Source organism: Sorex araneus, chromosome X (assembly GCF_027595985.1).
Source record: "Sorex araneus isolate mSorAra2 chromosome X, mSorAra2.pri, whole genome shotgun sequence".
Lineage (NCBI taxonomy): Eukaryota > Metazoa > Chordata > Mammalia > Eulipotyphla > Soricidae > Sorex > Sorex araneus.
Genome location: NC_073313.1, coordinates 54,039,358 through 54,064,681, shown reverse-complemented (window position 1 = coordinate 54,064,681; position 25,324 = coordinate 54,039,358). Strand labels below are relative to the sequence as shown.

The following is a 25,324-nucleotide window of genomic DNA, read 5'->3' as shown; positions in this document are numbered from 1 at the left end:
CTGTAGGTTCCAGAGTGGAAACAATACTGCTACTCATAAAGTTTGCTGATTCCTGGCTTGGTCATGGCAGCAGGGCAAGTGCAAGGCCATGCCAGGAACTTTAGATGATTGCAATATACACAAGCACAGTGCTACCAATAGGCTAATAGCTGGGTGAGGCTGAGTCCCGGCAGGGGGCATCCTCAAATTGGTTCTTTATTTAAAATATGCCCCAGGGCAATGTTTCATAATGACCCCACACACCTAGCGCGTACACAGAGCAGCCTATACACACAGATCCACTGTGTTCACTGGCCTACTTACTTTACTTTCCATCCCTCTAGGCAAGGTCCACAAATTAGCAGTCTCGTACCCCTCCCAGGACCCTGTTCTCGGGACCTTCCAAAGAAAAAAGGCAGTCAGAAAAAGGTGAATTTGCTACTCGCTCAGCAGAGCGTTTCAATCCGTTCGGCCACGTGTTCTATCCACACTAAAGACTTTCACCTCCCCTTGGCTGGGCTGCTTGGAGGGGCGAAGCCAGCTGTAAGGAGGAGGACCCAAGAGGGGCCTGCTTGAATGAAACAATGTAACAATTGATGTGAGGCCTTGCCTCGCTCCCACTCCCCAGCGCTCCTATAGGCGAGGTCCCAGAGGCTGCCCCTCCCCATTGCTCGGTTTTCTTGTCCATTACGCGGCCATCCCTCCGCCTCTCTTTTCTTTTCCTTTCTTTTCTTTACTTTTTCCCCCTTCTCCTTTCCCCCCGCTCTCCCCCTCTCTCCGGCTCCGTGTCATTTCCTCCTTGCGCTCGCGGCCCGAGCGTCCCAGCCGGGAGAGTAGGCGGAGCGGGGCGGCGCAGCGCTGGAGGGCGATGGTGGCGGAGCTGCTAGGGGCGGAGGCAACGTAGCCCCTGCGGAAAAGGAGCCCCGCGGCGCCGGGGCCGAGCGGAGGATGGAGAACCGGCCTGGGTCCTTCCAGTACGTCCCCGTGCAGCTGCAAGGGGGGGCGCCCTGGGGCTTCACCCTGAAGGGGGGTCTGGAGCACTGCGAGCCACTCACCGTGTCTAAGGTAAGCAAGGGGCGGCTCTGCCCCCGCGGTGCCCAACTTTGAATGGACCAGCGGGTGCGTTAGCGGCCGCGGGACGCGGCCTCGGGCTCACTGAAACTTGGCCGCAGCGGAGAGGGGAAGATCGTGTGGAGCTTTAAGCTGCTTGGGGGCTAGGGTGGGGTCCTGCCCGCAGCCCAGGCGCAGACACCCCTTCAAGGGGTGGGGGGCCGGAAGCCCCCAAAGAGAGCACAGTTGGCCCCAGGTTAGAGCCCTGCGTGCAGACCCCCCTCGGGAGGGCCCTGGTTCAACTTTTGATCCCGCATACCGGGGCCCACTGCCCGGCTCCGTTGGAGCTGGGGGAGGAAGTGGGGGTTGTTGGGGATTTCTTCTTGGAAGTTCCCGCGTCCCTGTGGGACAAGAAGACGACGCGACTTGCAGCCTTCTTGGCAGCGCTGACATGTCCAGAGACCCCTGGGCCTTGGCAGGGTATGGTGTGGGAACGGGGAGCTGAAATCTTGGTGGCATTGGGGTAGCCTCACTTCCCACAAGCACACCCATTCAGCTGGTGGGGCGTTGCTGCTGCGGGCTCGGCTTGGCCTTTCCCTCCTTCCAGAGCCCTGCCCCATCGCGGGCGAGATTTCCTGCACGTTAAGTGTGGAAGAAACTTTTTGCGCCGCAGAGCGCAGCTGTGCTGGAGCTGTTGCCGCCGCCGCCGCCGCCAGGGTTTGTTTGTTTTAGGAGGCTCTGATCTGCTGGAAGCCGAGCTGCAGCTGAGGAGGGGGCAAGGCACTTCTCCGATTACTCCAGAGCCACCCCCCTCCCCCGCCTCCCAGAGTGAGGAGCCCCTGGTAGGGTGAAGGTGGGATGTGGGGGCCGCTGGGGGGAACCTTACTGAGCAGAGAGACGTGTTAGAAGGAATCACCTTAAGGTGCCCAATCACAAAGTGAACGTACTTCATAAGGACTTTCTCAGTGGAGGGGTTGTTTTTGTTTCTTTGAAATGTTCAGGATTGAAAAGCTCTTCATCTCCCAACCCGCACAAACTGCAGCTGAGGCTGTAGACTGTAGATGTGGCTTTGGGCTGCCTCGTGAAAGCCTCTCAGAAGGGAACAAATGTTACTTTATTATGATTAATTTTAGCTTTTGAAGGTGGACCATGTCTTGGCAGTTCATGCCCCTCCCAACTGTGATACTTTGTCCTCACATTGGAGCCACTGGCTAACTTGTAGGTTTGAGAACTCACTGATCTCAGGACCCATACTCTTAGCAGCCTGGGGTGTTGCCTTAGGATGTACTAGTTAACTGCTGCAATCTGAGGCCCCCTGTCATCCACCATCACACCTTCTCCCTTACAGCACTCTTCCTCTATTACTCTCTCTGAATTTAATGCTCAAAAATGAAAACAAAACAAAATCCACAAAATTCTCAATCCCTTTGGGGAGAGAGAAATCCCGACCTGAAGGGATTTCTTGTATCAAACTCCTCTCTCTTTCCACCAAGGTCACAACTGGCCACACTGCCCTCCCTGGTCTACCAGTTCCAGCCTTTCTTTTCCTTTACCATTCACAGAATTCCCAGTCTGCCTAGACAACCTGCTTCAGAGAAACTACCCTATTGCAAGAGGCACCCCAGAGAGCCATGGATTGTTTTGTGAGCCTAGCCAGTCCAGACATAGCAGGGGTGTTACTAAGGAAGGGGCAGCCAGCAATTCCTGGTCTGACTGGGGGATTATTTGAGGATAGATGAATGTTTCCTTGCCCAAGTTATTAAGGAAGTGACTGGTGTATTGCGAGGCAAGGTGACTTTCAGTGATTCCCTTTCCACTGAATGTATAGCTAACCCCTTTTATAGGAATGTTCATTATTATTACATTCTTTTGGATGTGCAGGGGGTAAAATAACTTTTCCCATCACTCCCTAATAGCTTGGCTTCTTACATAAAAGCCAGGATTTATAACATGATTATCACCCACATTATAAAGAGGGACCCTAGTCTTTTTGTAGTGTAATAGTTGCCTGTATTTTTTCCTCCTAAGAAATTCAGTGGTGGGGCTGGAGTGATACACAGTGGGTAGGCCACTTGCCCTGCACGCGGCTGACTCAGGTTTGATTCCCAGCATACCATATGGTTCCCTGAGCACTGCCAGGAGTAATTCCTGAGTGCAGAGCCAGGAGTAACCACTGTGCATCTCCAGGTGTGACCCAAAAAGCAAAATAAAAAAGAAATTCAGTGGCATATTTAATTAACCACCTTTTCATTTCTCTTCCTTTGTCTAGTTTCCTCTTAAGCTTCATAATACAGCTTTCTTCATGAATAGGGCCTCAGTCTGCACACACTGGTGGGATTCGGAAGGAAGGAAGCGGAAAGAGAATTGTATTTGCAGATAACAAACTTGGGCTCTGCTCCTTGCTGGTACACTTACTCTGGAATATTTTGTAGAACATTTGCACTTCCTGGGTTTATGTGTTCCCATGTCTGCAGAGACATTCAAGTTGCTGATGGTCTTAAAATAGGACTCAGAGTCTATTATTTTACCTCTGCATTGTTCATTTGCACAGTGTTACTGTTTATTGTGCATTTCCTTCACATCCTTTCTTTCATTAGCCTCTTTCAGTCACCGTATACTGCAATTAAGGAAGGTTGTGGAGAAAAGGTGAAGTGAAGCAGTAATACACTGAGTGGCTTGCCTAGGTTTGTCATATGGTGAGTCAGTGTTAAGCTCCAAGTCCACTCTGTTTTCTGTTACTTGGCAGCATTTCTTAATATTTTTTCTGATGGCACTGCAGTTTGTGAAGGAAGATGGGGCAATACTTCTCAGGTATGAATCTAGGCTTGGCAGCTTCCTGCCCTAGTGACTCTTTCCATGCCAGTCTGTGGTCCCACAGTAGTTGAGGTCTGGGTGATAGGTATTCTCTGCTGTAGTCTGGGCTTATGAAGTAGGAGAGGATTGTTTTAATGAGGTCCAATCACTACTCAGGCAGAGACAGGCAAGGTCCAAGAACCATGGTGGGAAATCATGGAGACTCTCCTTTGGTGTCATGCTCCAAAATAAAAGTGATTTTTGCATGGGATTAGTGTTTGGAGACAGCTTTTGGAAGAGGTAGTAACATCTTAATATCAATGTCACTGTCACTGTCATCCTGTTGCTCATTGATTCGCTCAAGTGGGCACCAGTAATGTCTCCATTGTGAGACTTGTTACTGTTTTTTGGCATATCAAATACACATGGGGTGGCTTGCCAGGCTCTGGCGTGCAGGCCAGATACTCTCAGTAGCTTGCCGGGCTCTCCGAGAGGGATGAAGCAAATGAACCCCGGTCAGCCGCGTGCAAGATGAATGTCCTATCTGCTGTGCTATCGGTCCAGCCCAACATCTTAGTAGTAGAAGAATTTGATGAAAGGTTGCTAGTTGGGAAGAAGAGGCATAGAAAGTAAAACAACAACAACCACCACCACCATCAAAAAAAACAACTTCATATTTGTCACGAAAGAACCAGGAAATGGTTGGATCAGGAAATGATCAAGTTGAGTAAATCATCAAATTCTATTGGTTCCTGTAATTTCCCTGAATGTGAGAATGCCAGCTGCCTAAATTACAGAGACTTGTATGGTCTTATTTTCACAAATAAAAAAGAAAGGAAATGTCTTTAATGTACTATTGACTATCCCAAGTTTAAGGTATGGTTTATTATTTCCATGTACATCATGTTTCCAGAGAAAGTTGACCAAAGAAAATTAGATTAGCATATCAAACTGCCTCATCAATTCAGCAGAACTGTCTATATCAAGTGGAGGGTCTCTTCTAATACAATTTGTCTATTTTTCTTTTTCATACACATTTTGTCTAAAGTTACTACTCAGATTCTGAGATCTAACATTTTGTCCCCATGAGAATTGATTATTAGATGAGCTATGGATGAGGCAAAGAGAAAATTAGCAAAACAGATTCAAATGCTAAACCCATGTGTACACATTCATCAAAAGCTTTTAGAATTCTGTCAAATATTAGGAACAACTTTTGATGATGTTACTTTAATACATAAACACTTTTAAGACAAGATTCATCTATTGTGCTAGAGAGATAATTCAGTGGGTAGGATAATTGCCTGCCTGCTCTATCCCTGGCACCACATATGGTCCCCCAAGCACTTCCAGGAGTGATCCCTGAGCACAGAGTCAGGAGTAAGCCCTGAGCACCGTTGTGTGGCCCAAAACTAACATACATGTCAGTTTACTAACCACCATGGAAGTTTCCTAACCAACTGAAAGGCTCAGTTACTGGGATCTATGGATGTATGCTGCTGCTACCACCATTAGTATCCCTGTTAAGTTGGTTCTTAATACCGTAAAAGATCCTCTTTGGGAATAGGTGACCTTTCCAGGATTCTGGCAACAATGATTCATTAAATAAAGAGACCCAAGAGATTCATTCCGACAGTATCTTCCAATTAGGTGTGTGTGTAAAGGGGAGCAATGTAGGGAGAGTTTGAGACTAGTTTGATTTGGGGCTTCAGAGCTTATTCCAGGCTTTTTGCTGAGGGAGCACTCCTCTAGGGGTTTAGGCAGACATATGTGGTGCTGGGTTGGCTGTATACAAAAACTCCCTCCCACTGTACTCTTTCTCCAGCCCCTATGGCCGAGACTTGAGAGAGTTTCTTAGAACTCTACACTGAGTTGGATAAGGGTGGAGACTTATTTGTGGATAAAGAAAAAGGAGAGGCATGAAATTTGGGGACAAGGAAAAGATCAGTGCTTACATATATGCCTTTCCATCATGGCCCACTTAGCAGTTTGCATCTGGATGGTGAAATAAAGGGGTTTGGTATTGGCCTGGAGAATAGTGGGGGTGAGTTTTGGGAATAGCTGAAGGAAAAGGATCTTGACCTTTATTTAATGTGCACTGATATTACTATATCATTTTCTCTTCTCTAGACTCAATTATCATTTTGAAAAATAGGCATCCCTACTTCATCTCTATTATCACAAATGATCACTGTCATCTTGTTGCTCATCGATTTGTTCGAGCAGACACCAGTAACGTCTCCATTGTGAGATTTGTTGTTACTGGTTTTAGCATATCGAATACGCCACAGGTAGCTTGCCGGGCTCTCCGATAGTGGTGGAGGAATTGAACCTGGGTTGGCTATGTGAAAGGCAAATGCCCTACCCGCTGTGCTATCGCTCCAGCCCATCACAAATAATATGAGAATGAATTGGATAAACTCTAATAATTATGCTTTCCTTAACCTAGAAAAGTGGCAGCACCTGCTTTTTTTAGAAGTAGTTGAGATTTCAAGAGGTATGGGTTGAGTCAGATTGATGTTGTCTGGTGGATGGTAGTAAATTTGAAAGCAACTATGACTTCTTGTTGGGTACAGAAAGTAATGTTATACAAGGATTGATAGTTTCTCTGTCACCTTCTTAGCTGTGCCACAAGCAAAAAAGGATCTTCATGGAAAGTATCTCTTGGTAGCTTAGTAGAGCCTGGTTACTTATACTGATTCCTCCTCATCTCTTCCATTAGAAGTAGCAAAGAGGTCTACTGCCTTACTTGTCCAATTGGCCCCCCACAAAGCAGAAAGCATTTAGGAATGTAGGAATCCATTCAGAGAGAGGCAAAGAATGTTGGAGTCCATGGAGCAAGAAGGGTAATACTATGACTTGTAGCCCTGGATTGAACTTTGGGTAGACACTGCAGAGGCCTCAAAACTGTCAAAACAAACCCGAAGCTCTGTTGAAATTCACAAGTGTCCTCCCTAAACTGAAAAGGACCAAAAGCTCTCTAAAACCTCAAAGAAAACAATTAACTGCAGTTGCAAGGTACTTAAGGATTGCCCCTTAATTAATTTTCATTCTTGCTTTCTTCAACTCTTTCCCTGGATTTTTGTTTGTTTTGTTTTGTTTGGCGGGGCACACCTGACTGTGCTTAGGGCTTACTCCTGGGTCTGTGCTGGATCACTGCTGGAAAGCTCAGGGGACCATATCTGTTGCTAGGGACAATTGCCCTGCCTGCTCTACTATCTCTCCAGTTTTCTGGATTATTTTTTTAATAAATTTATTTATTTTTAATTAATGAATCACCATGAGGGTACAGTTACGGATTTATACACATCTGTGCTTATGCTTCCCCCATACAAAGTTCGGGAACCCATCCCTTCACCAGTGCCCATACTCCACCACCAGTAAACCCAGCATCCCTCCCATCCTCCCCAATCCCATCTCCCCCCACCCCACCCTGTCACTGTGGCAGGGCATTCCCTTCTGTTCTCTCCCTCTAATTAGCTATTGTGGTTTGCAATAAAGGTGTTGAGTGGCCACTGTGCTCAGTCTCTAGCCCTCATTCAGCCCGCAACTCCCTTCTCCCACATGGCCTTCGACTACATTATAGTTGGTGATCCCTTCTCTGAGTTGCCCTTTCCCCAGAATGTGAGGCCAGCCTCCTAGCCATGGAGTCAACCTCCTGGTAGTTGTTTCTACAATTCTTGGGTGTTAGTCTCCCACTCTGTTATTCTATATGTCATAGATGAGTGCAATCTTTCTATGTCTGTCTCTCTCTTTCTGACTCATTTCACTTAGCATGAAACTTTTCATGCCGATCCACTTAAATAAAAAATTTGTGACCTCCTTTTTTCTAACAGCTGCATAGTATTCCATTGTATAGATGTACCAAAGTTTCCTCAACCAGTCATCCGTTCTAGGGCATTCGGGTTTTTTCCAGATTCTGGCTATTGTAAACAGTGCTGCGATGAACATACATGTGCATATGCCATTTCGATTATACTTTTTTGCCTCTCTGGGATATATTCCCAGCAGTGGTATTGCTGGGTCAAATGGGAGCTCAATTTCTAATTTTTTGAGAATCGTCCATATTGTTTTCCAGAAGGGCTGAACCAGTCGGCATTCCCACCAGCAGTGTAGAAGGGTCCCTTTCTCGCCACATCCTCTCCAGCAGCGGTTGCTTTTGTTCTTTTGGATGTGCGCTAGTCTCTGTGGTGTGAGGTGGTATCTTGTGGTTGTTTTGATCTGCATCTCTCTGATGATTAGTGATGTAGAGCACTTTTTCATGTGCCTTTTGGCCATTCGTATTTCTTCTTTGGTAAAGTTTCTGTTCATTTCTTTGCCCCATTTTTTGATGGGGTTGGATGTTTTCTTCTTGTAGAGTTCAACCAGTGCTTTATATACCATTGATATCAACCCCTTATCTGATGGGTATTGTGTAAATATTTTCTGGATTATTTTTAAAAGAAGATATAGAGGTGAGTGCTTATGGCATAATTACTTGGCAGTAACATCACAGTCTTTATAGGCTTCTTCAGAACCACGGGGTAAAAGATGCTGACCTATCTCAAATAAGTTAATGAAGAACAGCAAGGATTATGCAGAGGGCTGCTCTTATTTCCATCCTTATCCTATCAAACACCAAAGGGCAAACTCAATTCATGGAGTACTAAGAATGCTATTCTTGGAGAATACTGGGCTGAGTATTTCAGATTCTCATAGTGAGGAGGGTCTTTTGGAAATCACCTGATCTTAATTCTTTTTGTTTTATTTTTTTTATCAAACCTGGTTATGCTCAGAGGTTACTCCTGGCTCTGCTCTCTGGAATCACTCCTGGTGGTGCATAGGAAACCATATGGGATACCAGGGATCAAATTTGGTCGGCCATATGCAAGTCAAGCACCCTACCAGCTATACTATTTCTCTGGCCCCTCCTGATCTTATTCTTAGCCAAACTGATGAGCCTCCTATGCAGTAGCCCTGAGTTTTGGGTCTATGGAAGATCACTTTCTTTTGAGTCCATGTCACTATTGTAAAATTTTGACTGTGGACAGCTTTTTCTTCTCTCCAACTACAGTCATTCTCTTACCTAGTATCCCTGGGGTTGCTCTACTTCCTTAGACCACACAGAACAAGCTGTTTTCTTGGTCTTTGTCTTAAGAAAACTATATGGTCTGAAAAGACCTCATGTTCTCATGTTCTCATCTCTCATCTCCTATACTCATCTCTTACTTTGCTAGGTTAGAGTCCTGAGGTTTTGGCTGTTCTGAGATCATCTCCTCTCCCATTTACTTCTCCCACACAGGATGTACTAAAACCTATGTTTCTCTTGAGTTATGGCTTCCACAGCTAAGTATAATAAATGAGGAGGACCTGAGCAAAGTGGAAAAGGAAAAAAATACTAAATACTAAAGGTGAAGACCACTTGGGCTCTTTCTGGTGACCAGGCCATACCAAAGAACCTGAGTCAAGAAAAGCCTTTTAATGGAAGTACTTGTGCTTCTGCTAAGCACACCTGCCTAAGGCCTCTATCTAGATATCTAAAATAGCCACATTATGGTTTTGAGATGGACAGTTTCATCTGGTATATACTTAGAATTATCCTTAGCTCAGGCTAGCCTTGAGGAAAATGTTCTAAGGGAGATGATAGAGAAGATATAGGCGTATATTTATACAACAAATTAAAGAGAAGTTTGTATTGTGGAAGAAGGAAGTAGAATTTAATGAATACTGTCAAAGTCAAAATTCCAGAACATCAGATCTATTTACTTATTTCTTGCCAACTGCCAGATGGCTTAGAATTTGTAGGAATAATCTCTCTGAACTTAATTTTCTTGGGAAAGTAGGTACCCACAAGATCAGAGATTCTTAATGTACATGACACGCAAGCAGTCTCCAACTTACAGAGCCCTGATGTGGGAATTTAGACATAGCAGGCTCTGTTCCAGTCCTGTGTCAGATATGTATCTTCTGCACGTTGCCACTGGTACTGATTGTAAAAACTTCTGCTATTGCTGCCATCCCTGGGCTCTGATGTCTTCTGTCTGTACCTGCAATACCCACAAGATCTGCCTCTGTTTCATATCTTGCACCAAAGTTTTGTCCCTTCCCTTCACATACACCAGCTTATCATCTCAGTTAAGCAAATAATTCTATTCTTGCTACGAAGGCCCTGATCAGGGAGTGTGTTGGAGTGTAACTTAATCCTCATTATTACCGAAGAGAGGCCTGGAGAAGAGAAACTTGAAATCGAGGAAACCTGTTTGACTAACACAATGCCATTGTGTGTGGCAAGATTGAGACCAGTTCAGGAGAGGCCTATTTAGTCAGTAGTGTATGAATGATGAAATTACAGAATCTAACCACCATTTATTAGATTCTCTCTACAAGAAACTATTTACAGAAGATATACTTGGAAAACAACCCATTCCTAAGTTAGAAATAAGTACTCTAGATATCTCTGTTACACAGAACTGGGAAGGTTTGGGGTTTCTACTGTTACTGGTGTTTAGGGTACTCTGAGTCTGAAACCAGATGTGTGGGTCTGTGCACAGACATATGCACATTTGTGCATGCATGTACAATGTGTGCATGGTGAAATTACTCACTAAAGCTGAGTCTATCTAAGTTACCATATAATCAGCCAGTGACCCCCACTTTTTGGTTTTGGGACCATACTTGTTCTGGCTCAGTGTTCAGGGGTGTGGGTGTGGGTTTCAGTGTTCAGGGTTTTTTTGGGAATTGAACCTTGGTTGCACACATGCAAAGCAAGTGCCCTACCTGATGTGCAATCTCTCCGACTCCAGCAAGTGATCCCTTTATATTATTTGGTACTAAGAAAATTTTCTGTCAGCTTCTGCATAACCACTATTTTGTCTCTTAGGGTTTCTATCAAATACTCAATTCATATATGCTCTCATTATGGTATTAATGAGTACATTGAAATGCTGTTTTTCCTGACTAAAGATTCTGTTCCAAGAATTATGATGGCGTAGTTGTTTGTCTCCTTATATCCCTTTGCCCCGTCAGTGGAAATAGACCAAGCGGAAAGATTGTTTTAGGCATTAACTTTGCAAGGGATGATTTGTTTTCCTCACATCACACTGACATGTTTACCTGGGCACATGCCACTGTGGCTGGGCATTGAATTTGCAACAATCAAGATGTCTTGGTTTCTCAAAGTGACTAACCCCTCCTTTTTGCCTTTACCTCCACCCCACCCCTTCCTCTTTCAGTAAGAGTCGGTGGCAATGCTATGTAACAGAATGAGCACTGATTAGTAGCAACAGAGACACATTTTCCATGAATTCAGGCAGCCTTTCTTTCATGTCCAGTCTTTGGTTCTTAGCCCCCACCCATCACCAATTGCTTAAGGCCTACTGTCTTTTGGACCATCTCTTCAAGTGCCATTGCCTCTTTGTTTATTCATTGCCTGCCCTGCCCTCTGTCACAGTGGACCCTTCTAGTCTGCTGTACCAGCTTTGTCCCTTTCTTGGCTCAACCACGCTTCCGGTGGGGGCTAAGGGTGAGCATTGAGAGAAGCTCACAGTGTTAACATAGATGCAGTCTGTCTTCTTTAGGAAAGTGTTTATCTCCTCACCCTATTTTTTTAAAAAAAATTATTAGTGAATCACTGTGATTTACAAACTTATGAACTTTTGTGTTTGCATTTCACTCATACAGTGATTGTTTACCCATCCCTCCACCAGTGCCCATTCTCCTCCACCAATGATCCGGGTATCCCTCTCACCACCCACACCCCATCCCCCACCACCCCACCCTGCCTCTGCAACAGGGCATTCCCTTTTGTTCTCACTCTTTTTGGGTGTTGTAGTTTGCAATAGAGGTATTGAGTGGCCTTCATGTTTGGTCTATAGTCTACTTTCAGCTCGCATCTTCCAACCCGAACGGGTACTCCCAACATCCTCTACTTGGTGTTCCTTTCTCAATCTGTGCTGCCTTTCCCCCCAGCATTTTTGGATGGGGTTATTGGATATTTTTGTTATTGAGTTTTGTGAGTACTTTATAGATCTTGGATATTAGTCTTTAGACTGATATACTGTGTGTAAATATTTTCTACAGTTCAATAGGGTCTTTTAATTAGAGCTTGATTTTCTTTTGCTGTGCAGAAACATAAATTTGTTGTAGTCCTATTTGTTTATTTTTGGTTTTGTTGTCTTTGCCTCTTTGGTCATCTCGTTGAAGACCGCTCTATGGTCAATTTCCTGGAAGGTTTTGCCCATTATTTCTTCAGTGTATTTTATGGATTCTGGTCTAATCTAGATATCTTTAATCCATCTTGAGATTTGCTTTGGGATTTACAGATGAGCAATAGCAGTAGCAATTAAGAGCCAAAGGCAGCACAACAGAAGAACTGATTCATACATCTGAGTTTGTGTATGTGGGGAAATTGAAAGGAAAGGACATTGGTGTCCTTGGGAGAGGAAGGTGGGTACACAGGTGATTTGGTGTTGGAGTTATGTACAGAGGAAATTATCATTTACAGTATTATAAATTAGAGCATCTCAATAAAACAATTTAAGAAAAAACAAAGGAACTAAAATTCAAGCAGTGAAAAAGCAAAACAAAAACATTTGAAAACTCTGAGCAAATTAATAGTCAAATTAGGGGAAAATGATTTCATAACTTCTGTCCTATTTCAGTGGAGGCCAGGAGCTTTGTCACATTCCAGATACCATCTTATCATCTTGCTAAGTAATCTTGGCATGTTATTTTGCTTCTCTGTATCCTCCTGTTTCTGCACAGATTCTCCATGGGGACGGGCGTCTGCTATTTTGAAGGCTTCCTGAGGGCCCTCTAAGATCCTTGCATGTTCTTGGCAATGGAAGTGTAAAGACTGAATGACTACAGGCTGATATTACAGTGTGTTGCTTTTCTCCACACTGCAACTTCCTATCTATATAGAAGTGGCAGTTTCCTGGTATGTTCTCAGGGATGGCATGTGGCATGGTCTGTTAACTTTCACTCAAGTCTTTTAATGTTACATCTGCAAGGAATGCAGGAGGTGGGACTAATTTGGCAGGATCAAGGGTTAAGCCTAGTGATGGACAGACTCTTTGTGGTATCTTCTAGCACTCACCTTAATGCCACTTAGCCGATTCCCAGTAGTATGGTTGTTTTACTGAGCCTCTGGCAGGGAAGTTTTGAATAGTTTCTATACTGCTTTTCATGGTCCATCAGAAATTGATTTTTCTTTTGGAGGGTGGGGGTGGCAGTGAGATATGATAAAATTGGGAATAAAGCTGGTTCAACTAGTTATTCTGGAAAAGGAGTTAGTGGCTCATGGCTGTAGCCTCATCATTGTTTAGAAGATGGAAAGTTAAAGCCTTGTCTTTATTAAGCTATCTTTTTATTTTGTCTTACTTTTTTGGTTTGTGTTTGATGTAAGTTAAAGCTCCTGTGAAAACTTCTGCAGGTAGACAGCTTTTGAAGGCATATTATCTGAATGAAATGGTGAGTGATGACATATCAGGGCCTTAGGGATAGTAACTATCTGGTCTTGACTGTCATATTCTTTGAAGGACTTGACTCAGTTTGGAGCTCTGTGTTCATTTAAATTTTCAATCAGGGAGTATGAAGACAACAAGCTGTAAAGTGGATCAAAACAAATACCTGAATATTCCACTTGTGTAAATGTGCCTCACTTGATAGTTTCAGTGTTGGATCATAGCACATTTTTGAACCCAACAGGTGATCAAGACCTAGACATGCTGATAGGAAGTGAGGTCATGGATCTGTTATATGGCAGTGGATGCAGTGGATCTGTTATATTGAAAGTATTACTGCTTCTAGGTGTTTTACACATATTCTTATATTCTTGATAGCACAGTGGTTGGGTGTTCACCTTTCATGCAGCCAACCCAAGTTTGATTCCTCCACCCCTCTCGGAGAGCCCAGCAAGCTACCGAGAGTATCAAGCCTGCGTGGCAGAGCCTGGCAAGCTACCCAGGTGTATTGGATATGCCAAAAACAGTAACAATAAGTCTCTCAATGAGAGACGTTACTGGTGCCCGCTCGAACAAATTGATGAGCAATGGGATGACAGTGACAGTGACCCAGCAGTGCTCAGGGGTTACTCCTGAACCCACACACAGTATCACTCCTGCTAGTGGGTTTTTGGGACCACATGGGATGTCGAGGATTGAACCTGGGTTGGTTGAATGCAAGGCAAGCACCTCTGTACTATCTCCTTGGCTCCCACATCTTATTTAATTTTATGGTAACTTCTTTTTTTAATTTATTTTATTGAATCACCATGTGAAAAGTTACAAAGTTCTCAGGCTTATGTCTCAGTTATACAATGTTCAAACACCCATCCCTTCACCAGTGCCCATATTCCACCACCAAAATCCCCAGTATGCCTCCCACCCCCACCCCCCACCCCCGCCTGGGTAACTGATAAATTTCACCCTTTTCTTTACCTTGATTACATTCCATATTTCAACACAAAACTCACTATTGTTGTTGGAGTTTCAACACAGACTCACTATTTTTGTTGGAATTTATCCCCCAAGAATACAGCCCTATTGACAAGGAAATATTTGATATTGAGTTTTCCACTGATGAGAATGAAGAGATCAAAAGTCACGCGGCCGCAGTAGCGGCCGCATGGTTTACAATTTCTGTATTTTAGTAATTAAATCTAGGGAGATTAAAGTTGGAAATTGAATCATTTCCCTTCCTGGAGCAGCATGGAGCAAAAGCTTAGTTCACAGTCTGGATACATGGTTGCAAGCACTCTCTGGAACCCCAAGTCTTATAGCTGCCTCTGGTTCCTGCTCGTTCGGCATTCACGCGGCTGTGCAGAGGCATGGCCACCCGGGTCGAATCTCGGCTGGATCCCGAGCTCCGGCCCCGGCCCGAGCCTGCCCAGGTGTCCCGGTTTCAAACTTCTTGAGGAAAACATTGATGTCCCCATTTTCAGATGAGAGGACTATGACTCAGGAAGTTACTTAACAGACTTGAAATTACACATTAATTCGAAGAGCTGGCATTTAATTTTATTTCTCTCTGATTCCAATCCTAGTCTCTTTCTACAAAACCATGTTTACACAGTGAAGGAGAGAAAAGTAACTGGATAAGAATATGAGGTGGGAGGTCAGTGGGGGAGAGAGAGATAAGAGAAATGTAATTTAGTTCAAAACTAGGAATGTTAACAATACATGTTCCTTAAGAATAAGCATCAGAAGAGGGTTCTATGTTTTATTTTAATTCTCAAATTAGGGTGTGGGATATGTACTCAGATCCAGATATAGGAAGGTCAGTCTTATAAGTTTCTAACTATACAAATAATTTCCTTCTCTGTGTCTCATTTTTTTACATTTGCAAACTGGAAATAATAAAATTTGTACCTTTTTCTAATAGGGAAGCATGTTAAATTTTATACTTTATCTCATAAATACTAGTTGTGTGTGATTCAAGAAATATAGCACATTCTATAGGTAAATATTATTACGCATAACTGCTCTTAAGAAAATTCTTAATGTTAAAAATTGAAGCATACAGAAAGAGAGAGACAGACATAGAAAGATTGCACTCATCTGTGGAATATAGAATAATAGAATAGGAGTCTAACACCCAAGAATAGTAGAAATAAGTACCAGGATGCTGTCTCCATGGCTTGGACGCTGGTCTCTCATTCTGGGTAACTCAGAGAAGGGAACACCAAGTAAAATGTGGTCGGAGGTCATGAGGGGGAAGGGTGACTCCTGCCAAATGTAGATTAGAGACTAAACACAATGGCCACTCATCACCTTTATTGAAAACCACAACACCTAATCAGAGAGGGAGAACAAAAGGGAATACCCTGCCATAGTGGCAGTGTGGGGTGGGGGGAGATGGGACTGGGGAGGGTGGGAGGGATGCTGGGTTTACTGGTGGTGGAGAATGGGCACTGGTGAACAGATGGGCTCTCAAACTTTGTATGGGGGAAACATGAGCACAAAAATGTATAAATCTGTAACTGTACCCCCACGGTGATTCACTAATAAAAAATTTTTAAAAAAAGAAATAAAAAATAAAAAAAATTGAAGCATATAGGACTGGAGTGGAAGTTCAGTGGGTAGAGCACTTGCCTTGCATATAGCCAACCTGGGTTCAATCACAGGCACCTCATATGGTTCCCTAAGCCTCTCCAGGGGTGATTTCTGAAAAGAGAGCCAGGACTAAGCCCTGAGCACTGCTGTGAATAGCCCTTAAACAAGCAACATACAAAAAAATTAAAAATGAAGCATATCAAGTTGCCAAATCATTAGAAGTTGTGAGAACTGGCAGGACACCTTTGTTGCAATGTCTCCCTCTCTCAGAAGTTGAAAGAGCAAACTTGATTTCTGTGAATAGCTAGCAAATTGAAAGACTGTTATGCTAAACCTTGTTTGTCTCTTACCTAAGAGTTCTTCATTAAACCTCAAATTAATCAATGGAATAATTAACTAACCTCCGAATAAGCACATATATGTTGAGTGCTTTGTAAAGTGCCTAACCCTAAAGTAAAGAATATGAGAAAGCCACCATAAAAAAACTGCTCCTGGGAAATGACAATTATATTGAAAAAAAAGTGCTACTGCAAGCCCGGGAAACAAGCACCTAATAAGTGCTGAATCCATGGGATACAATCTAAAAGCAATATTTATTTTGGGGTGGGATTGGCGGACAGGGCAAGAGATTTTGCTGGTTGCTGGTATGGTTGGGAAGCTCTGAAGAAAAAATAGAATAATTGGAATGAAGATTTAAGGATATATATATGCATATATATATATAATTTCTATAGTTTGGGAAGGAAGAAAGGCCACTTAGGAGTTCATTCAACTTAGAAGCACCATTGGCCTAAATGTAACCAAAAGCAATTTATCCGTTCGTTCACCCTACAGTGAGTGAGCTGACAACCTGAGCTCCTCGAGGTCACAGCTTGTGTGGTTTGTCCATATATTCACTTAATTTATTCATTCAAGTTTTTTTTTTTTGCTTTTTGGGTCACACCCGGCGATGCACAGGGGTTACTCCTGGCTTTACACTCAGGAATTACTCATCCCAATTACCATATGGGATGCTGGGAATCTAACCCGGGTCGGCCGCGTGCAAGGCAAACACCCTACCCGCTGTGCTATTGCTCCAGCCCCTATTCATTCAATTTATTAAGTAACCTGTTCTAGGTACTGCCTATAGCCTTACACACCAACACATAGCTCTACAAATGTCACTTTAATGTGTTTTTCAACAAATATTTTCATATTTTGTACTTGGGCCATGCAGTGGTTTTTGCTTTACCACATGTTGACTCATTTATTAACCCCATTTTATGGATGATGAAATTGAGACCTAGAGAGATTAGGAAATACGTAGTATAGTACCAGCCCCATAAGTGCTATGAGGAAGGATGTTAATAGTAGGAGAGGGAATTTTAAAAGAAATCCATCACCTTGGCAATGTGCTAGCTGTTGTACTTTATTAAGTTGCCAGAGATTAGTTGGTTAACACACATCATTCAGAATGGTGATGTTAGAGTTAAATTTCATATTTCTAATATATAGAAATTAGTGGGGGTGATGCGAATTTGGAAATCTAATCAGTTTTAATTCAGCTTTGGATCTTCTGAGATAATCAGAAAGACCCATAGGCCATGGGCTCTTCAGGGGAAAAGGATTTTTTAAATTTTAGGAACTTAATGGCCAACACAGTTTACTAAACTATTTGTTGTGGAAATTACTTAACTGCCACACAATCCCATGCCTCAACAGATATTGAAATGAGCTGTCATTGTTATTTAATGGACTTTTTAGGCCACATTTCCATCTTGCTATCTTCTGCAAGTCTGAAGAATGCCTTCTCACCTGAAGTGTTTGTTATTGGCTGAAGATTTTTCTGTCTGATTTAGTACTTTCAAGTGATGGCATGGTTCAAAAATAAACAGAAAAATGGAAGAAAATGACAACTGACAAACTTCAGACATGAAGTTTGAAGTGGCAAAATGTTCAAGTCTGTTAAAAAGCATTAATTGCCTTGCCAAGATGTTAAGGATTATTTCCTCTATCTCAAGAACAAAATATGGAGGGTTGGTAAATACACATGAGCACACTGGTGTTTCAAGCCTGTATTGCATTTTTCTCAGCTGATTTATACTCTCCACAAAATGTATCAGTGGAATGCACTGTAGCACTGTTGTACAGTTGTTCATCAATTTGCTTGAGAGGGCACCAGTAACATCTCCATTGTGAGACTTGTTACTGTTTTTGGCATATCCAATACTCCACGGGTAGCTTGCCAGGCTCTGCCATGCGGGTGGGATACTCTCCGTGGCTTGCAGGGCTCTCTAAGAGGGATGGAGTTATCAAACCCGGGTTGGTCGCATGCAAGGCAAATGCCCTACCTGCTGTGCTATCGATCCAGATCAGTAGAATACTGTGGTTAATATTTTTACACTAGGTTTTGTTCTTAAATGTGACATTTGAATAACATGTTATTAAATTTCCAGGTCTGAGTTAATTGCCTTGAGTGTGATCTATGCCATACTGTCATCCTGATTTCTATATTGAAATAAAGAGAATAAGGATTTGCTTGCCAAATTAATTTGCTGTAAAACTGGCTGGAAACTGTAATTTTATTATTATGACACTTTTGCAAATTTGAGGTGATTTTCTGACTCCCAATTCTAGCCCTGCTGCTCTAAATTCTTACATTAAATTCATTCCCAAGAAAGGTGAGCTTTCCATAGTTGGAAGCCTGCCTCATGAGCTGGGGGAGAAGGCAGCTGGAATAGAGAAGGGATCACTAAGTCATTGATGGTTGGAGGGATCATTTGGGATGGGGGATGTGTGCTGAAAGTAGACAAAGGACCAAATGTGATAGACTCTCAGTATCTATATTGCAAACTATAATGTCCCAAGGTAGAGAGAGTATGAGGAAATTGTCTGCCGTAGAGGCCGAGGGGGGTGAGATGAGTTGGGGATACTGGGGACATAGCTGGTGGAAAATGTGCACTGTTGGAGGGATGGGTGTTCAATCATTGTATGACTGAAACTCAAACATGAGAGTTTTGTAACTGTATCTCATGGTGATTCAATTGAAAAAAGAAAGGTGAGCTTTATTTGCAAAAGCTGCAATACCTCTGCTGTCCCCATCCTTCTGATATTTGCTTTTTAGATCCATTGTTGCTTTTATGCAGTGTCACCCACTTTTCTGCCAGATGAAGAAATAAAATTCAAAATGTTAAAGATGCATGTGCATTCTATGAAACTTGGTCCATTCACTTCCTCCTAATCTTCTTGCATACAAATTCTATTCTTGATAATAGACTAATAAGATATGGGATTCTTTACATAACTCTACTCTCTGACAAGTAAAATAGCATTAATTTCTATTTGAAATCTTTTTTTTTGACAGAGGAAACACCAGAGATTGAACTCAGGGTTTCACCAAATGAATATTAGAATGATATCATTAGAATGATTCAAGGGCATCATCCAGTGCTCTACTGCTGAACTATATTCTTGGCCCACATTAGTTAATATTTGGAATGAATTTTAATATATAGCTGCTGGAGGTGTTTTTGTTTGTCAGGCTTACTCCTGGTTCTGTGCTCAGGAGTCACTACTGATGGGGCTTGGAGTACCGTATAGTTTGCCAGGAATCGAACTCAGTTCTAGGTCTGGCATGCGCAAGGCAATCACCCTAGCTCTATTCTCTCTTTCTCTCTGTCTCTCTTTCTCTCTCTGTCTCTCTCTCCCTGGCCCTGGGGTATTTTTAAGGAAAATCTTACCTGATTGCTCATGTTTTCACAAGATCCAGCTTCCTAACTTTGTCTGATGTCTGAGCCCTGGTGCTAGAGTGATACTCTCCAACCTCTGATGTTAAGGATTAAATATATAATTTTCATGTTTTCCTGTGCATTGGCTGGAGAAATGTGCAGTGTTCTGAAACCTTCCCAGGTCCTGCGCACACTGTATCTGCTTAAATAAGGTTCTGGTTCTTAGTCCTGAGCTGCATTTAGGTTTCAGGTTATACCCCTCTCCCCTTCCAGCTACTAATAAAAGCCAAAGGAATTAAGATCAGGGGTAGTTGATTCACACTGCTAAGACCCTTTTACCTCCAACCCTTGATTCTAGATTGGAGCCCTAATTTAGGGTTGAGTTCTTAGTCTAAGCCTATAGGCCACAAGAAAAGCAGTTGACAGTCAGGTTTTGTCCTGTGTTTGCAGTTCTCTTCCTCGCTCTCTCGTTTTTGTTCCTTTTTCTGTAATATCTGAGAAAAGACCAGTGGCTGCAGCCAGCGGCAAAGCCAGCAGATATTGTTACAGAAATGGAAATGATGTACCATGGCTTCTTTCATCAGAATAAGGAGATTTAGAACTGGCTTCTACTTTTTAAGTCTCTGACCCAGCTTCAGCACAATATTAGGAATTTCATTCAGAATAAGAAATGTCATTCATATTTCACCCAATTCAAAAGAGATATTTAGTAATGAATGAGCTTTGAAGGAGAATCTGGCAAGAGCTGGGCTAGGAAGGAAGAACACTGCTTTTGGAACAACTGCGCTATTGTAGTGGTCCACTCAGTGGTTTCTCTCACTTTGATCATCTGCTCCATCAATTATTTAATGCTTCCTTACTACCTGTAGAATAGAGTCCAAACTTTATCCTGGTGTATGGACCAGTCTTGATTCTTAGCATGCCTTTCAAATTATATGGTTTCTTAAAGAAAAGTTTTATCTCTGCTCCCACTCCAAGCACACCTGGGAAATTATGGCCTTTGCATTTCCCACCCTGATGTTCCTTTAGTGGCCCAGTGTCTTGCTGCATACTTGAAAGCACTTCTTTACGGCATCCATGCTGATTGGAGCTAACCTTTAAGGTCTTACTGAAGATTCAAGGGCATCATCTTAAGTTGTTGCTGGAGGGAAGTATTCTCTCCCTCTTTGTAATGATAGTGTTCTGTATTTTCTATGAAAATCTTTGATTGTTTTGACTACCTTGTGCCTGACATACTAAACTAAAATTTCCTAGAGGACAGTTCCTGTCTATCTTTACCATCCTCAAAATAAATTTGAGAATAGACATTCTGTAATGGTTTGTTGAGAAAAAATGTAGGAGGAGTCAAGCTAAAACTGTATCTGCAATAGTCATCTTCCCATTACACTCCCAGCCCCAAATTAGAAAAGAATATGACTTGGATTGCTGAATAGATTACCAATGTCTACAGTCTTTCTGTAACACCTTGGAGGTGGTGGTGAGCCTTGAATGATACATACATGGGTGTAGGAACAGATGTAACACATAGAAGGAAGTAATAGTGAGGGTAGAAGTTGAGAATCTCAGGTGCAGTTGTGGATGAGAGGGAGATGGTAGCTGTGAAAGATGGGTTGGTTACCTATTTATCTGAGAGCTGCCTCGAGTTTATTTGCAGCAGTCAATTTCTTACACTTCAACTCCTGTGTGTGAACTGTGTTCCTGAGCTTGGCATGTGGGAGAGGCCTGTTGGCTGATGATTACAGCATTTCCCTTTATGTTGGGAAGGGTTGCTGTGAGACTTTTAAAACAGCAGCTACCCTTTGTGTTGCTATGTGGTTAGGAAGGGTATAAAGTGAATCTCTTCCCACACTCAAGTGTTTCTTCACTTTGGTGGAAAGGAGATAGTTTTAGGTGAAAATACTTTGTGTGTGTGTTTGTGTGTGTGTTTTCACTTTGCTTTAGCAAGCCCTAGCATGTTCTGTCTGACTAGCCTTGGAAATGAGTCACCGTCTGGTATTTATACCCAGTGCCTAAAGTGTCCTCATTATTTGACAGGACATTCCTTTTCTCACTACTTTGCTCAAAACTAAGAATGCCTGCAAGGGCCCCAAAGAACCATCTCTGTCCTCCTTCCTAATTGAGTCTAATCTCATTGGCATCTAAGCATCTCAGTAGAAATCAATTAGGTTTTGCCAGGGAAATAAAAGGAGCAGATTGAAACTGACAGTAGTATTATCATGGCAGTTTAGAACTTATAGTTCATCCCTGTCCAGATGGAGAGTTTATTTCATTGGGAGCAAATTTTAGAAGCAGGTCTTTAGAGTAATCCAGGAAGTATATATCCTGATCAGAATTAGATAGTAAATATAGAAAGAGCACAAAATATAGTCCTAGAGGACTAGAGGACATGATTCTGCCTTTGCTAGCACTGATGTGAAAGCAGAGAATGCCAGCTTGTTTATTTTTGTTCTGTTTTCCACTATAACATTAATTTATTATTTAACTCAGTGGGGGACTTCTCCCAGCAATTCTCAGTCCACTGAAGCCGCAGTTCAATGTAAGGGCACATGGATGTGGTGCTTTGCTGCTGGAGATTTCTCAGGGCTACCTGGTAGTGATTGGGTTCCTCTAGTGCTTGGGGCTGCTCAGGGCACCATAGAGCAACAGAGATTGAGCTGGGGTTGGCCATATATAGGGTATGTGCTTTAAAACCTGAACTATCTCTACAATAAATATTTTTTCATTTATGAGAAATGTGTTTCTAAGAATATCTTAATAGACTCACTTCAAATACAGTGCATCCCCCCACCAGTAGACATCTATAGACTTTCCAACTCTTAATCAAATATTCCTACATGTCCCTTATCAAAACTTGGGGGCAGGCTTTGATAATAAGCTTTTAGTTCCTAGCTTGTTACTTACTTCTACTCCCAATAAAATGCTTCCAGTTGAAAATTTTGTCTTTAAAGCATGCCTCTCAAGTGTGGGAATGGTAAACTCCTTTGGACACTGTTGTTATCAAAGGGAACGGACCTCAGCAAGGAAGGATATGGCTGCTAACGTGGTCATTTGGATGAGAGGCAGCCATTAAATCATTTGAGAATTAAAAGTTCAAAGGGCAGGAAGAAATTCTTTGGGTGACCTCATAGGTGCTTGAAATATCAAAGGGAGAGCTTATGTGCTTTTAGTTTTTGAGAGTGGTTAAATGGGGCAAGGGAATAGAAGTACACAGTAGGAAATTGGCATTGATTTGTGTGTGTGCGTGTGTGTGTGTGTGTGTGTGTGCTTGAGAACCTTCATTCTGGTCTGGGAATGATCAAACTTACCACTGAACAAAAGCTGATTATTTATTGGAATTCAATATGCATAATATCTAATCTTTTTGTCATTGCTGTACATTGTAACTTAAGTGCTATGGGTCCTATTTTAAGACTTTTAAAAATGAGCTCAGTGCAGGCAAATAACAATCCCAAAGTAACAAAACCTGTAATGGTAAAACTGTGACTTGAACCCAGCTCTTCCTGACCCCAGCTCCTGTGCTTTGCTTGTTCTCGTTTTTTGAATCTTATTTTATTGTTTAATTTTGGCTCACAACTGGCAATGCTCAGGATTTATTCCTGGCTGTGTACTGAGGGGACCATATGGACTGTTGGGGATTGAACTTGGGTCTGCCATATGCAAGGCAAGCACGCTGCTCACTGTATTATCTCTCTAGCCCTGAGGATCCTATTTTTAAGAGCCCCTGTTACATCACACATAATCTTTTTAATGCCAGTTTTAACTACTCCTTTGACTAAATTAAGTTCTTTGTGCTACAAAACTGGAGAAAAGGTGGTTCACACAGATCAGTCATTCTCAAGCTCTCTAGGGAAGTTGTGGAAAACATGAATTAGACCCTCAGGAGGAAATAATAGCATGTAAGAGAGGTACTTAGTAGTGTTCCTGTTTTGAAATACAAAAATTGAGGTTAAGAGGGTTAAGTAACTTTCCAAAATTCATTGGACCAGAAAAGGTCAAAAAGTACTCAAAATTTACTTTTATTGATTTTTGGAGAGTCTGTTCTTATTGCCTCTCAAAGGGGAAAGTAGGAGAATAATAAGTAGAGCCCAAATTGACCCTTTTGGTGATTACAAACCTATTCATCTCTTTTGCTTTCTTTGCCACCAAGTCTTGGTAAGTTAGGAGTGGTATTTCTTCCTTCTTTTTTTTCTTTTTCTAAAACAGCTTTTTCTTTAAACTTTGTTATTCTGATGATAGGTGATAAGTATGCATGGAAGAATATGAAAATTTAGTACATTTTCACATGTTTATCTTTGTCCTCAAGACAATTCTTCTCTCTTCCCAAAGGCTACCCTATTATTAGTTTCCTGAAACCCCTTCTAACAACACTTCCTGCCGTATAGTTAGGTATGTATACATTCTGGTATATATGTATCAATATCTCTATTTCCTCATAGCCTATGTATTTCTAGACCTTCTCTAATCTTTTTTCTAACAATATCATAGGCCTTTTCCCTGTCATCCTTCTCATTGTCTTCTCTTTACAGTTATTTTATATTTAAAACTATTTTTTGAACAGGTAACATGTTCAACACATGGCTTGAAACACAGTTAAAAGAAAAGGTAGACAGAGAATAGTTTCCTACTCATCCTCATCTTTCATTTGCCCATGCTCATGATTTACACTGTACATAGATTGTTTTTTGCTTTTTGGGTCAGGCCAACGCCCTACCCACTGTGCAATCACTCCAGCCCCTGTACATAGATTTTCAATATATATTTTCATATTGTCTCTATACAACCACAGATAAATGTGTGTATAAATTTCTTGTCTTTCCTTTTCTACATACTAAATCCATGTTCTGCTTCTTTATTTTATCACTCACACACAGGGGCTTTTTTGCAATCAGTATATATATACATCTGTACCATTTTAAACAGCTACATTGAATTTAAATATTTAATTCGTCTATTTTATTGCTGGTAACTGACATTGTTTATGTTGTACCATTCTAATATTCTAGAAACCTCACTACCAGTATAGCTTTTGTGACACTGATTTTATTTCACAACACCCTCTATTTTTTCTCTAGTCTTTTGCAAATCAGTTGTCTCCCCATCTCCATCCTGGGGCTAACACTCAGCCCAGACCTCACCCACACACAGCATGCTCTTTTTGCCTCACCTCTTTCTCTCTCCCTCTCTGACTCGCTTCTCTCTCTTCCTCTCTTTCTGCCTTCTTTCCTTTAAAAAAGAGCAATGATGAGATTGTGTGACTCACAAATCTCTTGCCTTAATCTTTTTGTCAGAATCATAGCTTCCTCAGCTGTCAGATAAACAGAGTGTCTATTTGAAGAACTTTTTCCCTTTTTTAAACCTCAAGCTCCAATATTTCTAAATCAGAACTTGTTATCTCCTCCTTACTAAATAGGCTATGTCTTTGGCCTCCTGCCTCCCACTCAGGACACATAGAAATCTTGGAGTCATTGCTTATTCATACCCTGTATTCATCAATCACCACGTCTTGTCTGTCTTACTTCCTTCAAAATAGTCCTTATAGTTATTCATTTCCTTTGAATGCCTGCTACTCCTATCCTTGGTTAATCCTTTATTTCTTTTATTTCTGAATTCTTGGCTGTGCTCTCTGCTTTTAAGTTCACCCTTTAACATTTTCCAAATCCCCTCCCCTATATTTTGTATATCCTTGCCTACAATGTACTAACTGCTTGATCTTTTAAGTCCTTTCCATTCTGCCACTCTAGATCCTCTGATTAGTGTAGATCA

The 25,324-nt window shown here is 42.1% G+C and overlaps 1 protein-coding gene across 1 annotated transcript in view; it reads left to right on the top strand.

Annotated features, from left to right (window-relative positions):
• The first annotated feature begins 927 nt into the window (after window positions 1-927).
• Window positions 928-25,324, top strand: part of SHROOM4 (shroom family member 4) — a 348,365-nt gene continuing 323,968 nt past the window's right edge. The window contains exon 1 of the mRNA XM_055123334.1: window positions 928-1,044. Within this exon, the coding sequence (XP_054979309.1) occupies window positions 928-1,044 (117 nt within the window). The remainder of the gene's footprint in view (window positions 1,045-25,324) is intronic.